Source organism: Phyllostomus discolor, chromosome 6 (genome assembly GCF_004126475.2).
Source record: "Phyllostomus discolor isolate MPI-MPIP mPhyDis1 chromosome 6, mPhyDis1.pri.v3, whole genome shotgun sequence".
Classification (NCBI taxonomy): Eukaryota; Metazoa; Chordata; class Mammalia; order Chiroptera; family Phyllostomidae; genus Phyllostomus; species Phyllostomus discolor.
The window spans coordinates 144,631,043-144,650,614 of NC_040908.2; the positions used below are offsets into that span (position 1 = coordinate 144,631,043).

The window sequence follows — 19,572 nt, forward strand, 5'->3', positions numbered from 1 at the left end:
GTGAGTTCGCTGTCCTTTTACTATACATGTTTTTTCTTTATCTTCTTTTCTTAGATAAGTCCCTTTAACATTTCATAAAATAAGGGCTTGGTGATGATGAACTCCTTTAACTTGACCTTATCTGAGAAGCACTTTATCTGCCCTTCCATTCTAAATGAGAGCTTTGCTGGATAGAGCAATCTGGGAGGTAGGTCCTTGTCTTTCATGACCTGGAATATTTCTTTCCAGCCCCTTCTTGCCTGTAAGGTCTCTTTTGAGAAATCAGCTGACAGCCTGATGGGAACTCCTTTGTAGGTGACTGTCCCCTTATCTCTTGCTGCTTCTAGGATTCTCTCTTTCATTTTTACCTTGGCTAATGTAATTATGATGTGCCTTGGCGTGTTTCTTCTTGGGTCCAACTTCTTTGGGGCTCTCTGTGCTTCCTGCATTTCTTTGAAGTTTATTCCCTTTGCAAGATTGGGGAAGTTCTCCTCTATTATTTGTTCAAATAACTTTTCCACTTGTTGCTCTTCCTCTTCCCCTTCCGGTACCCCTATAATTCAGATGTTGGAACGTTTAAAGATGTCCTGGAGGTTCCTAAGCTTCTCCTCGTTTTTTTTAATTCTTATTTCTCCATTCTTTCCTGTTTGGTTGTTTTTTTTCTTCCTTCTGGTCCACTCTATTGTTCTGAGTCCCAGTTTCCTTCCCATCATTATTGGTTCTCTATGCATTTTCCTTCGTTTCTTTTATGGTAACCTGCATTTTTTCATCCAATTTGCACCCAAAATCAACCAATTCTGTGAGCTTCCTGATCACCAGTGTCTTGAACTGTGCATCTGATACATTGGCTGTCTCTCGGTCGCTTAAAATGATGAGTCCTGGGGCATTGATCTGTTCTTCTGTTTGAGACCTCTCTCTCTCTCTCTCTCTCTCTTTTTTTATTGGCCCGGTCGCTCCTGTTATAGTGAGGGGCGGAGCCTTAGGTGTTCACCAGGGCTGGGCACCCCAGTCACTAGATTGTGACGTTGCATGTGGAGGCAGGGCGGGAGGGAACAATGGCAGTAGCTCCATTTTCTGTGGGACTTCAGTCCCTTCTCTGGGATCCTTGGTTGCGCGCTCTGCCCTGTTCCACAATCGCCGCCTCACTGGGTCCACCAGCTGCCGCTTGCGTACTCGGGGTCCACCCGCTGTGATCTTGCGCGCCCCAGATGCCTTACACACCCCCAGTTGCCTTTCACCCAACTCTCTTTGCTCTCCTCGCCACGACCCACATCTGGCTCCTCTCCGCCCCTCCTACCGGTCTGGATGAACGGGTCTACTTCAACTTCTTGGCTGTCCAACTTCCATTCAGATAAATTCTCTGTCAGTTCTGGGTGTTATTCTACCTCTAAATTGTTGTTGTTCCAATCTTGGTTGTGCATGGAGGTATGGTGCGTCCATCTGTGCCTCCATCTTGGCCGAAAGTCTTGAATTACATCAACTCTTAACAAAGGTAGCCATCCTGCATCTCTCGGGAAGGGTTGGTTGGTGACTTGCTCCAGGTCCCTGGAAGTGAGTACACAAGCACCAGAGGTTGCGGGGGCTTCCACCGCCACCTTGAGGAAAGCCCTGGCCTTTGTTTCTTAAAAAATATTTTTTGTCTCTAACGCTTTCTCCTTTTCTCCTGGACTTGTTACACATATTTTCATTTGGAGGTTTGTTTCTCCAGTTCTTTTTCTCTGTTTTATTCATTTAGAGCTGACCCTGTGGCAGCCATCAGCTACACTAGGGATCAGAGCACCCCCGATTCCGTAAGAAGCTGTCAGAGAAGAAAGCTGCAGCTGCAACTGTTTGCCTGGAATGACGACCTGTCGTTCCAGAATTTCAAATACAAGAGGAAATTATATAAACACTATCCTTCCATGTACATCCTTCCAGCATCAAGACTCTCTTAACAGTTCAAACTTCTCTCTCCTCATTCCTGAATGCTAGAATCCCTTCTTAAATCAAGTTATCTCACCACCTTCTCATAATCACACCACCCTCTCTTCTAGCTTTGTGTTTCCCATTCTCCTGTATGGAATGGAAACGTCTCTTTTACCTCCTTATTTTAAATTAGTGAAATATTTAAGACACAAGTATATGATAGTAGCAGCACAAAGAACAGGAGAAATAAGTGGAAATATATTGGTATAAATGTCTTAGATTATAACGCAGTAATAAAATTATTCAATGGTAGATTATGAAAAGTTAAATATGTATGTTATAAATCCTGGAGCAACTACACACATAATCATACACATAAAACAAAATGAAGATATATAGCTAATAAGCCTATGATAGCTATAAAGTCAAATCATTAAGAGATCATTACATTTAAAAGAGGTATGGAAAAAAATAACAAATGAGACAAACAAAACTCAAGTGACAAGGTTAAATCCAGTCATACCATTAATTATATTAAATATAAATGGTCTAAACACTCCAATTAAAAGAGACTGTCATATTGGAGTTAAAAAGCAAAATCTAAATATATTCTTTCTGGGAGAAACACTTTAAATGTAAAAACACAAATAGCTTAAAGAAGATAGAAAACAATGTCTCACAATAACACCAGTAAAAGGAAAAGTGGAGTGGCTATATTAATATATAACAAAGTAGACCTCAGAAGAAAGAATATTAACAGGAATAAAGAAGTGCATTTTATAATGATTTTTAAGAAGTGAAGCCCTGGCTAGTATGGCTAAGTGGACTGACTGCCGGGCTGCAAACCAAAGGGTCACTGGTTTGATTCCCAGTCAGGGCACATGCCTGGGTTGTAGGCCAGGTCCCCAGTTGGGAGTGGGGGGACAAGAGGCAACCACACATTGTTGTTTCTCTCTCTCTCTTTATTCCCCCTTCCCCTCTGTCTAAAAATATAAATAAATAAATAAAATCTTTAAAAAATAAAAAGTCAGTTCATCAAGAAAATATAATAGTCCTAAATATATATGACTCCAACGGCAGAATTTCAAGGGGACATGAACAAATCCACAATGAAGGCAAGGATAATGAAAAATTTAAGCAACAATTCTATTAAGCAGCTTGAGCAAACTGACATTTATAGAACACTCCCAACTAACAAAGCAGAATACACATAGCACATTCGTTTAGACCATATTCTGAGCTTTAAAACAAATCTCAAGATTATCCAAAGAAAATTATACAGAGTAGATCCTCTGGCCACAAAGGAAGTAAACTAGAACTCAAAAACAGAAGGTTATATAGAAATACCCAAATAATTGGAAATTTTAAAGCACGCTTCTAAACAATAGATGAAAATCACAATGAAATTTTTAATCTTTTGAAATGAAAAAACAAAATATTGAAATTAGAGAGAGTTAAAGCAGTGCTTTGAGGGAAATATAGCATTAAATGCTTATATTAGAAAAGTAGAAAGGTCTAAAAACAACAATCTAAACTTTCACTTTAAGAAACTTGAAAAAGAAGAATCAATAAAACCCCAACATAAGCAGAAGAAAAAAATTAAAAGAAACAAAATCAATGAAGTGAAAAGCAGACCAAAAAATAGAAAATCAATTAAACTGAAAGTTGTTTCTTGGAAAATATCAATACAATTGATAAACTTCTATTCCATCAATTTATAAGGTCACCATTATTTCTTGAATGTGTTGCCTTCCTTCTGAGTTCACTTTCGTTCTTACTGAATGAAGCTCAGCCTTGTTGAGTATCCTCCTTGAGAAGTCCCCATTCCCTACTCAGGAATGTTTCCATCATTTCCACCTAGCTCACTGATCCCAGTGCAAATACAAGTTCCAAAAACTTGTTTGTTTCTCCTACTCTCTGATGCTTTTATGGATAGTGCATCTAATCACAGAAGCAGTAGGTGGCTGGCTCAGTTCTGAGAAACCAAACTCTATTTTTGCTCCCCTTTCAATCCATAAGCCCAGAGATCTCTATAAATCCATTGTTCTTATCAGTAGGTTTGCAAATTTCTTCATCTGGTTTTCCTGAGCTAGATGGAGATTGGCGATGAGAAGATTGGAAATCGTGTCCCTGCCTTCACACAGTGAACCAGCTCCCAGAACCCCACCTCACATAGAGCCTTTTAAGTTCCTGTTATGCTTCAGTAGACACGGTGGATTACTTCCAACCAGGAGCCCAGCAAGCCTGTGGCTTTAGTTCTGTTCACAGCTTTGTGTTTCTATTCTACCTCCAGCTCATGATAATATTGAAGATATTTAACAACCTAGTACATCCCAGACACAAAACAATCACAGCATATGCCAGCTTAGAAAGGAGGGAGGGAAGGAGAGAAGGAGGGGGGAAGAAGAAACAGAGGGAGGGGAGGAGAGCGAAGGAAAGGGGGAAGGAAAAGGGGAGAGGGAGAGAGGAAAGAAGGAATGGAAAAAAGAGAGAGAGTGCATGGTGTCCGAAACTTTGCAATGCATCAAAAGTGGCAGGACAAATACAGCGATGATTAAATTAATAGCCATTTGACAAATTAAGTGCAGTAAAATGTTAATACTAGATTCTAGGTGATAGGAACATGGCAGTAGGTGGTAGGATGCTCACTGTAAAATTCTTTCAACACTTCTGTGTGTTTGAAAAGTTAATAGAATATTCTGGAAATACCTGAATTTAAAAAGCCATATTAAGTTGCACAGGATGGTATAGCCCTAATACTATACATTGCTAAGCTATAAAATCAATTTAGTAGGCACACACCAGCATTTTGACATGCCTCACATGCAGTAAGGTTAAATCTTGTTTTGAACAACTCTTGTTTTATATACATTTGTGAAAGAGCATGTATATAATGCAATGTAAAATGTATTTTTTCCTGTGGATTATGATATGAACTATATTTCTTACTATGGATTCAGCCAAAGTTTGAAAGCCACCAATATACAAGAGGCATAAAGCTCCAAGTTCACCCCTGTAGGCCTCAAGGGGTTATAAGGAAAAGAAGAAAGAGGCAGGACAGGAAGCGCTGGGTGGATGGAAGAGAAAGGAGGGCTGAGACACACAGGGGTTGGGCTGCTGTCTCCCACCGTTAGCCCTGAGAATGTCAGAGTTCCCAGTAAGTTGAGGAGAAGACGAAGGACAAAACGCCTGCATCTGGATTCCCACCCGATATCCTGGAAGGTGACTGTCCTGAGCCTGCCCCCTTCACCAGCCTTGAGCAGAAGTGAGGGGGATAGCGCCATTGAGTACACCAGTGAAACAGTGTGCAGGAGGCAGACAGAAGGCCATAATCTAGCTTTCTTGAGTTGTTTTCAGTTGGGGTGTGGACAAGACCTACAAATTCTCACATGGCCCCTGGGGGAAAAAAGGTAGCAAGGCTGTTAGCAAAAAGCTACAAATATTAAGGGCCCAAATACCCACAAGTGACTCCACTGCAGAGGCTGTAGGGTGACCTGCTTAGGCCATGGGCAAGATGGAGAATGGGGTAGAAACTCAGTGAGAGACAAGCTTCAGGGGGCACTCCTGACCAAGCAGAAGGCAGCCAGCAGTTCGGGAGTTACTCATCTACAAACCTCAGCAACAGACAACACCAGTGACAACTCAGTAGTTGGAGACCACGTGGCTCAAAGGACCACTTGCCTTCACTATCCTTTCATGACACCATGAAAACTACAAATATTTTCCTCACACACTATCTAAAAGAGTTTAGAAAACTATGTACTAACATCTTAAGTTGACATTTAAATTTTTATATCATTAGCTTGAAAACAGTTGCAATGGCTGTCTTTTCTGGCATATTATAAATACTGACATTACTACATACATTTTTTTCTTTTAAATCTACCCAGTGAGATTAGATACCACAACAACTTTATATCAACCATCATCCATTTTCAAAACATATGGAAAAGCTCTTCTTTAACAATCAGAAAGGTTACACGTTGTTTTTTTATTCTCCACTTCATATTTCTATCCCATTTCTTAACAGTAACATATATGTAAGAATAAGGAAAGATTTAGAGCCCTACAAGAAGTTTATGGCATTGATTTTACCAAATGCCCCTTTGTTTGATCCCTGGACATTTTCACATGCCAGGAGGAAGCACCAGAATAGAGTCAGGTGAGTGAGAGGCGTGCTTTGCCCCAGGAGGATGAGACACGGGAAAGGGCACACGGCACACAGCCCTACTGCAGTCCCGTTCCCAGGCAGAACGATTTTAGTGAAAAGTGCATATGGGGGTTGAGAAGAATCTAGCCATTCATTCCTTACAACTCCTCCCTCTTGCTCTTTGTGTACCTGTGGAGGAACAGCCCCGGCTGTGACTTAACCCCCTCTGCATCCTACAACCCCAGACGACTACTTGGAGTGAACGCACAGAAGCGCAGGAATATGAGCATCTAACCCTCTTTACCCAGAAAGCTGAACATCACCTAAAAGAACTGATTAAATGATTTGCCCTGAATGAAATTTAGTTTCTACCTTTCCCCCACTGCCATGAGTGATACCCTGTACAAAAAGTCAAGTCAGATTTAGGCAACAGTTAAAAAATACTTCTTTGCATCTCTTGTGCAGTGGCTGTGCGAATTTGCTTTCTAAAACGTGTCTCCTTTTACTCTGGCACATGCTTTCCAAACTCAGTGACTTTCATTCCCCACTCACAGTCCTCAACCACTCCAGGATCTCAAATGTTTCAGTCCTGAGATTCTGGAAGGAATTTTGGCCTCATTCTGAATGGGCCATAAATTTATACTTTTTCCTTACCCCCAAATAAAGTTAGACATACAATCAAAGAGATGCAGTGGCAGAATCAAAGAAGACAATTGTTATAAAACTGTTCTCCTATCACCAGCCATGCTACCTACACGGTTTATCCATTAACATTTTTATAAATTTGTAATTATCATAGAAATAGAATAATTATGTCATGTTGTAAAGGGTTATTGATAGAGTTAATTTTAAGTATAATCATGTCGAATATACCAACTGGTTTCAAAATCCTCTTTTTTCATTCCTTCATTATTTAATATACTGTGAACCTCAAAAAATATGGGCCACTCTCAACCTCTGAGAAGCCTTATCTGTACCCACTGGCCCTTACTTTCTCAACATCTTCAACCCTATTCACTCTAGGATTTCATTATCCGTCAAAGGTCACCAATAACCTTTTTATGCACCAAGTACTGGGTTGGCCAATCAGTTCATTCTGTTTTAAAGTAAAATTAAAAGACATATTTTTCATTTTCACCAATAACTTTATTGAACAATGTATTCACTGTTTTGTTCCACTACCTTCTGCCATATCTCAGCCAACTTCGTAATTCCATTTTTCCAAAACTTTTTATCCTTTTGCGCAAAGAACTATTCCAGGTACCTTCTGCAGTCTTCCAGATAACTGATTTTTTTTCCATTAAGACAATTTTGTAAAGATTGAAATAAATGGAAATCTGAAGGTGCAGTGTCTGGTGAGTACAGTAGATGAATCAGAACTTCCCAGCCAAGCTCTAACAGTTTTTGCCTGGTCATCAGAAAACATGCAGTCTTGTGTAATCCTAATGGAAGATTATGCATGTTCTGTTGACTAATTCCAAATGCTTTTCTTGGAGTGCTGCTTTCAGTTGGTCTAGCTGGGGGCAGCACTTGTTGGAATTGTTTGGTTTTCTGGAAGGAGCTCATAATAGAGGACTCTCTTCCATTCCCACCATATACACAGCATCAGCTTCGTTGGATGGAGATCAGTCTTTGGTGTGGTTGGTGGCAGTTCACTTTGCTTGCCCCACAATCTCTTCCATGACACATTGCTGTAAAGTATCCAGTTTTCATTGCCCACTACAATTTGTTTTAAAAATGGAATGTTTTCATTATGTTTATTAAGTGAGAATTGCATGCAGAATTACCATAAAGAAGGGTTTTTTCATTTAACTTATGTGAAACCCAAACATCAAAGCAATGAACATAACCAAGCTGGTGCAAATGATTTTCAATGCTTCCTTTGGGTATTTTGAGTATGTTGGCTCTCTCTCCTGTGGTATAACATTGATTGTTCTCAGTTCATGTCTCGATTTGATTGCTATCAACTTCCACTGGTCTACCAGACTGGGGAGCATCATCCATTGAGAAATCTCCAGCACGAAACTTCACAAACCACTTTTGACACATTTGGCACATTTGACACATTTGACACAGTCACACCACCTTCTGTATACACTGCACAAATCCTTTTCTGCATTTCAGTTGTGTTTTTACCTTTCTAAAAATAATAAAGCATAATATGCCAAAAATGTTGCTTATTTTCTTCCATCTTCAATAGTAAAATGGCTGCACAAAAATTCACCAATTTTGATAAGTTGTTTTTAAATGCATGCTGATGTGAGAGCTGTCACAATACAATCTAACAAATTTGTTTTGAATGAAGTTAAAGACAGCTAAGCACCACTGGAACCATCATATGGAAAAACTAAATGAATTTTTTGGCCAACCCAATATAACCTGATTGAAAATAATATCCTAGTCCCAAATTCATGCCATTGCCTATATAAGTTCCCTTTGCAAACCCTCTCCATAGTTCACCTAATGAAACACAGCAAAAACAGCACTCTAGTCCCCTTACAACTTGATCTTGCTGTCTCATTCTAGACAAGTATCTTAATTGTCTTATCTCAAATATTAATTTAAAGAGGTATCACTTACATGTAGAATCTTTAAAACAGTCAAATTCATAGAAACAGAGTGGGGGAAAAAGGGAAAGTTTTGTAATAGGGTAGAAACTTTCAGCTACAAGATGAATAAGGCCTGAGACTCTAATATAAAACATGATCATTATAGTTGATGACTATAGCTAAAATATGCTGAGAGTAGAACTCAGATATTCTCACAAATATATATATGATATATGTTGATTAACATATCATGGTGGGAATCTTTTCACAATGTATACATATACCAAATCACCTCAATGTATATTTTATGTATCTTATAATTTTATTTGTCAGTTATACCTCAATAAAGCTAAAAAATAAATATAAAGATGAAAATGATGATGATAACTAATACCTACTGACCACTTACTATGTCCCAGGTACTCTTGAGAATAGCTTCATACACATTAACTATTTAACCCCCACAACAACCCAGTGAGGTATTATTATCGCTGTTGTGCCACTTAGTGTCTATAAAATGAGAGGACTGGATTAGATGGCCTCCAAAGTTCACTTCAACTTTAAAATGATTTCATTCTCTTTTTTCATTCTATGTTTAATCTTTCTTTTATTTAAGTCCCCATACAACATAGATTTTGTACCATATGTTTTTAGCACTTAATTATACACTGCAAAGTATATCTGCAAAGCATATTTCCTAATAATTTCATATGTGTATGTTTTATCTCCAATAAAAGAATGTAAGCTTCCGAAAGCCGAGGTCTTGGATAGTTCTCCTACATCCTCCATCCCTGTTAACACACAGCCTGAGCACACAAGGAGTAATCAATACTTCATCACTGGAGATGGTTTCTTTGGCTCTCTCATTTTGGGGGGGGTGGGGGTGGGGGAGGTGGATATTTCCTCACTAAACAAGAAAAGGTAAGTTCAGTTAACCTGCTATAGATGACAAGTAGACTGTGAGCTATATGAGTATGGGTTTTCCACACTATTTTTTTGTTTATTTTGCAAAGATTAGAGTACCTTATCAACCAGAGTACCTTGTCTACTACCCAACACTGAGTTAAATACAGAACATGTTAAAAGAGCCTTTATTATTTTGTTAGCCATAAAATGTGGAATCCCATGCCAGATGTATAATTACGGCATCTGGACTGAATTTCTTCTTCCTTCTAGAACAGCACTGTCCAATAGAATTTTCAGTGCTGACATGTCTATGGAGTGTTTGAAATGTGGATAATGGCATGGAGAAATTAAACTTTGTTATTGTATTTAATTACAATTAATTTAAATTTTAAACCCACAACCACATGGAAATAGAGTATTAGTGTAACTCTAGATATAACTCAACTGCAGCCTGCCAAGGCTGAAGACTAGGATCTTTCCAGCATGTTTTATTTCTGCTACCATTTTCTTCCCTGCAACCTCCAGCATCTACTTGCCAGTGACATATATTAAGTATTGATAAATAGACTCCTGTCATCTCCTTTTTCCATGCATAATTGACTTTGTTTGAAATCCTTTTAAAATGTAACAGCATATTAATTATTTCTAAGAAATCATATAGAATTGATTTTCTGATATAGTTAATGAGAAAAATTGACTGAAGAGTAATAAATTAATGTCATTTTCATATTTTGTTACATATATAAAATATAAGCAAATAATGAATTATATTATTTAAAAATCAGCAATTTGTTGTTGTGATTGATGTATTCAAACTAGTGTTATTAACAACAGGTGAGAGGAAACCACTATATGTCTCTTAATAAAATAGAGCAAAGCAGCAATTTCCAAAATGTTTACACTTTTATAAGAGTCTCCCTTTCATCAACCAGTAGACAGCTTTAATAATCAAAGATTTTTAATTGACATCCCTAGCCAGTGTGGCTCAGGTGGATGGAGCATGGTCCCATGGACCAAAGGTTCACAGGTTCAGTTTCTGGTCACAGCATTTGGCTGGGTTTCAGGTTCGGTCCGCGGTTGGAACACATTCGGGAGGCAACCCATGTTCCCCTCTCATCAATGTTTCTCTACGTTTCTCTCTCCCTCCTCTCTCTCTCTGAAATCACTGAGCATGTCCTTGGATGAGGATTAAAAAGATTTTAACTAACAATCACTGACAACATTGATTAATTTGAATAGAAAACTAGAAAGCATGAGTCAATCCTCAAGACAGTTGGTTCTCCTCCCCCAACGAATATGCCTTCAATACAGTTTTACTTCTTCAAGGAAAAGGGAAAAATTCATATTCTTGTCCATTCACACAAACCTCTCAGTGAGCATTATTGTTTGGGGAGGAGGGGGTGGCAGGCAGGGTACCGGGATGTTGATGGAACAGAGAGGATGTCAGGTGAAGATAGAATGCTATGCCCTCTCTAACCAGCTGAAGACTCGGCATGATTGTTTTCTTACAAATAATACCTGTGGGTGTTGAAACTGTTCAGAAAATCTATCAAACACACACTTTCACTTTGCTGCTGTAACTCTATAAAATTTATTCTCATTTCAAAAGAGTCATAGGCAATAATACCTGTAGGTGGTTGAGTAATTTAAAGAAAATTTGTCAGGTCTACTTTCACTTACTTTACCAGAACAATTCTATACCTACTGGAGGTTTTTAAATGCAATGTTTTCTAATCAGTGTGATTAAAAATTTCAAAATAAGAGCACTTCCTCTAATGAAAAAGTTGTCTTAAACATAAGTAGAGATAATATGCTAACTAGAATGTTTGAGGTCAAAACTTTGATCAGAAAAGGAAAATAAATATTATAATCACTCCTACTTTTTACATTTATAAAAGTCATTCACATTTAGACATATGAAAACAGAAAATACCAAAAAGGAATAATATTAGAGAAAATGCATTACTAATACATTAATGCAAAATTATTCTTCTCGGTGAAATCTGAAAGCTGAGGTCTGGAAACTTACAAAAGTTATCGACTCCAATCGAAACATTTGGGAGAATGAAAGTGATAACCTTCCCAGATCAGTTAACTTCCCTTACTGTTGTCTATATCCATATTAACTTTATGTTAAGTACCGTAAAACACTTCCATGCAGATTTAAATTGTTTTCTATTTGTAATTGGCATTTTCAGCCACAAGTTCAGGGAGAGAAAGAAGTCAAGAATACTTAGTTTAGGAATGTATTTTCCACACTAGTTCATTCAAAATATTATAAAATTAAATGTTTTCAATTAGAAGTATTGATTTAAAGACAAAGACATACTCTTACATAATCCCCAAATGGAATGTACTGGTTAAAATGATCATAATCGTGTTGTGAAAGACTATCCTCTTCTATAATTACTTTAAAATAGCATTTTTTAGATAAGCTGGCTCTTATTTTTAGGAGTGCTTAATATTAATCAATATAATACTTTGAATTCAAAGCTACCAAACTGAGATGTAAATAAAATGCCCTGTTTTATATAACCAAATTATGACATTAAAAAAGGAAAAACCTTTAAGTTCAATCTTTTTACAAAGTGACTTATTTAATAAATAGTTTTTATGGTAAAAAGTTCAATTTTGAGCTGGAGATATATATTTGACATTTGGTAGTATAATTATAAGTAAATTAGAGAAAATAAAGATTTGAAAATTTTTCTCTTGACTTAAACATTTTTAAATCAAATCAAGCGAAATGTCCCATTAAGATAAATGTGTCAAAGATTAATAATGGAAAATAAACAGTATTTCAATATTATTTCTTGTTTTATCTCATTGTCAGCTTTTTTCCCTTTGTAATAATTACTATGCACAAACTCTAGATGGCAATATTGCACTTACTGTACTTTCAAGGAAATTGTCACAGTCGGTCCCCGCACAGCCTCTTTATCAACATTTTATGTGCCACGGATCTATAGCCTCTTATTATAAGTGTAATGAAGCAGAAGTTATTGAAGCGTTTTATTGATTGCTCAGATCACAAGTTTACTGCCATACTGAATTGGCACCTTACTCGCTGAAGCAAACTGCTGACACCTTTTTTAAAAAGTGACAACTACATCTATTTCATGACCAGAAATCCATTTTCATCTCTATCAAGACAAGAATGCAATTTTCACTTCATTTAACTGATGTTAGGCCTGCTCAAAGCATGACACTTGGAAAAAGACACAAGTTTAAGGTTCTTAAAATACTTCAAGTAACTAAAACGCAGCTTGGTTTCAGGGGGAAAAATGCAACTATCACTCAGATCTACAAACAACCTAACATTCTAAAAAATTACCCAACAGAACCTGCAAAAGTAGATTTCATTTGGAAACATTTGAATACTACTTTAATGTTTTTAATAATAAGTCATATTTATATACTACAGTTTTGTTCCAAGGTATCAGAGGACATCAAGAAGTTCAAAATTGAAATATTTTGGGGGATTGCCCCAAAAAAGGTAAAATCAACAAAACAGCCCGATTTTTAATGTACATGGAGATGGGAATCTAATGCAGAGCAAGTGACTATAGTTAACAATATTGTGTTACCTACTTGAAAGTTGCTGAAAGAGTGTGTCTCAAATGTTCTCACCACAAAAAAAGTAATTCTGTGAGGTGACAGAGGTGTTAACTAACTCTACTGTGGCAATCATTTCACAGTACATTTGTATCAAGTCATTACATTGTAATCCTTGAACATACACACTACTCTATGTCAATTATTTCTCAATAACTCTGGAAAAAAGTAGCTGGCATATTAAAAAGAGTATATATAAAAATAAAATAGAAGTAGTTATTATTTCAATAATGTAAATAAAGACCAATACCTGATTTTCATTGATCTAAGACATAAGACAATCTAAAAAGACAATCAGAAAAGGCAAACTTTCAATACTTATAGAAAATTAAAATAGTAAAATTCTTTTAAAATACATTTTGCAATAAACAAATTCTGTTTGCACTAAATGTAATTCAAGTATATTCTGAATAGTAATTCCATTCTCAATAGAATTGTATTTTATTATTGAGTTGATATCTAAGTATCAAATTTACTAAAAGTATATGCAAAGTAAACCAACACTAACTTATAATTTTTTTTAACAAAAGCTAAGGGCTTTGATAGAGGTTACTTTCATGTAATAATAAAGTAAATATCAGTTTTAAGCTGAAAAATCAATATATGCTGAAGTTCTCTATTTAATTATAAAGTTGTAGTACAGTTGCAGTTTAAAAAGTGGAACCTAACTTTGCAATAGATTTAATGTCTGAGGTTTTTAAACTCAAAACACCAAATATGGAAAATTTAGAAATAGCATATTCATTCACATAAGTACCTTACTTAAACTGATAAATAAAGCAGCATATACCATAATAATTTAAATCTCTTCGGCAGAAAATCATACTTTTTAACAAACTTCACAACTAATGATCTATTAGAAATAGCACAGTTAGGTATTTCCAAATTAAAATTATAAAAATAAAACTGAAGCTTCAGATACAAGTGGAAATTGACATTTTTCTTATATAATGCCAAAGTTTTGAAAATGCCCCAAGATTGTCAGAAATGTTTGAGATTTTTAAAATAATCAAACAAGATAAAATTTCATTTCAGAGTTGATCATTTCTTTCCAAAGAGCTGAACATTAGAAGTAGTATTAAAACTTCCTCAAGTTTGCTTATGTCTTACCTACCAAAGGGACTAGGATTTTTTTTCATAATTAAGATGGTGGTTGTTAAGATACTACAGCTAGATATTCTTTGTTTCCCTCTGAATTTCAGAAATCACTATGCAATCCGTAACAGACATTAGGCTATCCTGTAAACACTTTACATGATTAAAACTATATGTTTATGTGCTCTTCTAAAAACTGGTATTTTAAAAGAAGAGTGCTATGTGTCCAATACATAAAAACTCTCCAAGAATTCTGTTGGCTGGGGAAAAAAAATCAAAGCCGTATCAGAATTGGGAAGACATTTCCAGAAATGCACGTTTCCCTAAAATCTCGTTTGTTCTAAAGATCAGCCATCCCGAATCATTATTTCTATAGCCTCCTGGCACGGCTCCATGGACTTGCATGCATCTCTCCAGTGTTTCTGCACAGACTGACATATATTTTGTTTACTGACAGCAACTAAAAGCTCTATGTAGGATCATAAATAAAGAAGATCATGTTTAAAAATCACTAATATCATTTTAAAAGGTAGTGCAGCCTTGTGTTTTGGCCTCTGTTTGGCTGTGTTAGGCCTATGAATGACAGCTTCCCTGCTTGAAGCACACAGAAAGCACAGCCTTCCTCATTCACTGACAGGACTGTGGCCTTTTCACACGTTCCTTCCACAGCAGTGTTTGTCCCCAAACACTGGAACTCGACACAATGGCATTCCTACTTCAACACCCCCACCAACAGCACCGCGACGGAACCAGAATGCTAATGAGACGGAACGGGCCTGTCTCTGAAAGTGTTAACTGCATTTTATAGGAACTCATTTATGCTACTTCAAAAATTACCAATTAAATAGATTCTGCTTAGCTCTGAGCAATTTCTAAGATGTTTCCACTTTTAAGAAAATAAATGTGAAAATGTAAGAGTAAGTGACTTTATGCTGTACTAAAAATATCGCATTTTATATACAGGAATCAGTATTATTTAAGACCACACTAATGTAGTGGGCTTAACGTAATTCAGTTGCATGCTGTAATAGCCAAGTTAAAGTTAAAATTTAAAAATGAGTAAGTTCATAAATATAAAACCAGTGGCTCTGACTTTTCTTTTGAAGCTATATCATCACAGTTTACTCGACAAATTTCCTGTGGACATTCCAAAACAGCAATTCAAAGTCTACAGTCTTTTGACAGAACCCCAGTGAAACAATATTGTTGTTTTTATATATGACCTGAGAAGTGGAATGAATGGAAATGGCATTGAGAGTTCGTATAATCCTAGAGTTTATAAGCTTAGATTCCTGAAGGAAATAGTAACCATCATCCATCTCCATTTTGCCTATCTAATGATTCCTCAACACAATCTTTTATAAAGCTAAATAGAAAAGGCTGTCCCTAAGGTCAAATGAAGTAAATGCAGTTCAAATAAAGTTCATTAATGCTGAGAAATATTTCCTAAGAAGTCCTACTGACAAATAAAGCTACTGCCCAGCTTAACACTTAGCCACCGATGACCTGATAACTGTACCACTGCAGTGACTTTTCTAAACATTGCACAAATTTTCGAGCCAGTCATACTATAACAATGCAAAAGAAAAGAGACTAGAGAATACATGTAATTGAGAATATCTAAATGAAATAGAAATTTGCATGAAATTCATACTGTGCAAATATCCATTTCTTTTTCTCCACTTTCATATTTTAAAATATAACTTAAGTAACATATTAAAACTACTGGGTACAAAGCTTTAAATGTAACAATTCAGCAAAAGGAAAAAGGTATCTTTAGGAATGGCAAAGAACGTATGTTCTTATATATTTCTAAATTTAGCATAATGTTCATGATATAGACAATTTCAGAGATGTTAAAAATGTTAATTTTGTTCATATTTACAAGTAATGTTTATCTTAAAATATAGTTTTCATCAATTTTGAGTCATAAAAAAGACCTTTACATTCAAAATAATAATTCTTAAAGCATTTTCCTTTCTCACAACACACAGAACACTTTTCAATCTCATACAACTGTTTATCTCTATTTAAATTTTAAATGTTTAGAACAATGGAAGAAAAACACATCATAACTACTTTCTGAGCTGTTTTTTATCTTGAACACCCTCACTTTTAATAAAATTTATAAAATGTTACTTTTTTTTAGATTTGATGTAAACAGTGCTTTTCTTGCATTGGATAATGGCCTCACATTTTCTTTAACATTAAATAATTTTAAACTGAGTAATTAGTGGAATCAAACTATTTAATATCAAATAAGTGATTGCCATTACATTGGTAACAATCCATTTTATAATATCATTTTATAATATCTATTTAATCATGAAGGTTAAATAATATTTTAATATTATACATTATTAAGTACAATACCATAAAATATATTTCACACTAGTTTTTAGATATATCAGCTTAACAAAGTACATAAAATAAAATAAAGCACTTCGCAGACAAGGTCTGAAACAAAACTTTGACTAGGGTTCAAAATAAATTAATTAAATAAAATATGATTGGATTCTTTTTTATATTATTTTAAATAGTCTTCTTTATGATAATTATTAATCTCACTTATAGATTCACTGAAATTTATTAACTAGGCAAACCAATTGCATTTTGAGAATTAAACTTTCTCACAGGAAGCTGTTTCTTACTAGCTCTGGACACCTTACTTCAACAATTTCCTCATCGATACAAGTTGCTCTTTTCCAAACCAGACAGCAGGAGGTGCTGTGTGAACACTGAGACTGAGTCCCATTCCCGCCTCCCCTCCCCCCGCACACAAAGAATAATAACATGATGCTTTCAAAATATTCATTTTTCGGCAGCCTGTGACCTGAGATAATGAGTCCAGCTCTAAACGGAAACCTCCCAGTTAGAAATGTAAAGCCTAGCTCTTATTTAACATGGTAAAATGTATTATTAAGACTAAATTCAAAGAGGATTCTAAAAATATGGGAACTCCATTTTTATTTTGTAAAGGGTATCAATCATTCTGCTTTGCCACATGAATTCTACTTTAAAATAAGTCAGAGTCCCTGTAAATAGTTATAAAAATATCAGAGTCTTTACATACACACAATTATCGAATAAATACTTAGAAGGACAAAATTTACTTTAACCTAATTCAAATACATGAATTCTATTTCTATACTTTTGGATTTAGAAACATACAAATGAAATAAGCATGAATGAGCTAAGTTACTCTTGACGTGATGTTAGTTTGTCATTTCATTTCCCAGAATACTATTAGTTATATTTTAGCCCAACTTCTACAACAGCAATTCTGATTTCGTACTGGGGGCAGAAAACGCTGAACATTTAAACCTTCAAATGACTTAGGAGCCATTCACTTTCTTATTTAAAGTAACTGTCTATAGAATTTCCACATAAGAAGTTGCCTTTGCTTTGCACAGTATGTAACAAGAACAGATGAGACATATGACATCCCATACCAAAAGACAGATACAATTAGCCCCATTATTGTTGGCTTTGAGATTACAGAAGAAGCATTTTGGCTCCCTAACGAGCACTGAGCTCACAAAATACATGTCACAGTTCTTTTATGACACGACGCCAATCACTGCCTCTATACAATCAAGTACATTTAAAAACACATAATAAAGCAGCTTTCAAAGAGGGATGACTCACCTGTTTATAATATTTTTTTGCAGACTTTAAACGTTGGTACAAGGCCAAAAGAACTCCTTGGATGTACATCTTAGCTCCTGAGGGGCTGAAACCTTCTCCCTTAGAGACCCAAACTGGTCCCCGCAAAGGTGTGATGGAATTTTGCAGATATTTTTCAAGCAGAGGAACTATGCAGGAAAAAAAGGGAAAATAAATTCTTTTGACCCAACGGAAATACACTGCCTGGAGCACAGCCCCAGTACCAGAGATAACTCTTAACATCTATTATTTATATCTGACCTAGGTTACGTCTTAGAGAGGCAATTCCTGCATTACTAGTGGCCACCATGAAGGGTGTATTTATATTGAGACACCCCCGTGCAAGACTCATAAGCTTTGTGAGCACACCTGAATAGGTCTGAAGTGTGCCTAACTAGCTGCGCGGAGTGTCATGGTGTGCACTGATTGCCTTATCTTCTCATTTATCACAGATGAGTTGGAACCAACCTTGCTGAAATCTACTTGCATTGTCCTGATAAAATTGTAAGATCCTTGTTGTCTCTGTGTACAGCTTCCCGTAGAGGAGCCTTTATACCTACCACATCACATCTGGAAATTATTCATAAAATATAATACACAGCCTTATAAGACATCCTTACTCAACTCTTCATGGCTATTGCTTAAATAACCCACAAAACGGGGTAGTAAGGCTGTTTAAAAGTAAAGGGAAGAATCTTAAGCAAGCATTTTATCATAGCTTTTTGTTTTTAAGTTTGTAGGGTATAAGCTAGTCAATGATTTAGGAATGCTATTCCAGCATGCGCTTTGTAAACAGAAGATATTTACTTGCGGGCCTGTATTGCAACATCCATATGTACTTGACAGACATGTTTATACACTTTTTCACACGATTAGCTTATGAAGTCTTTCTACTGTAAAATAGTCAAATAGCATGGCAGCTAGCTAACTTTTATCAAGATTTAATTTCCCTCAGAAAACCAGAAATAAAGAAATAAAGAAAATAGGCACATTTGGGAACCCAGAAAAATGAAAGGATATTATTTTTTTAACTTGGTCTTTACTGAAGTGTATACATGGGACACAATGTAAACATATAACACAACTAACTACATGGCCTGACTACATTATTCAGATCCATGTTTTTACTAAAAAAGAAATTAAGGAGATCATCAGCAAAGAAGACAGGTCCATGCCATTGGTTATGTTATATGTTGCATATTTTATGCAGAGAGGCCTAGCGTAGCAATCTGGAAATTGAATTACAATTAGGTTCAGCAGAGCTGCTGAGCCACTGAGTTATGCAAATGGCCTTTGCTACTGGTATTCTGCTGATTTTTGTTCTTAGTAAAAAAAAGTTCTGCATTTTATGGCACCAAGTTCTGCAACTCTCTACCAAAGCACAATTTAAATTCTTTCTAATATATTCAACACTAAGGAGAATACTGGAAACAGTTTAAGATTTTCAAAAACTACTATAAATAAAGGTGAAAGGAAATTATGGCCCAGTAACTATTTAGACATCTTCAGATATGAGCATGAAATCCACTCACCCAGTCTAAAACTAAATTCCTAAAATTGATATATTAAAAGCACTCTTACACTCTTAGAGTAACTGCTTTTCCCTATAAGTTTTATAACAAATGCCTCACATTTTTTAAAATATAAGATCACATATATTATAAAAGAGATAAAGAAGCAAAAAAGAAACTTATTTTCAGAATAATT

General features: G+C 35.8%; 1 protein-coding gene across 7 annotated transcripts in view; it reads right to left on the reverse strand.

Moving 5' to 3' along the window:
• DCDC1 (doublecortin domain containing 1) overlaps positions 1-19,572 on the reverse strand; it is a 360,320-nt gene that overhangs the window by 289,383 nt on the left and 51,365 nt on the right. For all 7 annotated transcript variants that reach the window (XM_036029173.1, XM_036029175.1, XM_036029174.1 and 4 more), the window contains exon 6: positions 17,848-18,014. In XM_036029173.1, coding sequence (XP_035885066.1) covers positions 17,848-18,014 — 167 coding nt within the window. The remainder of the gene's footprint in view (positions 1-17,847; positions 18,015-19,572) is intronic.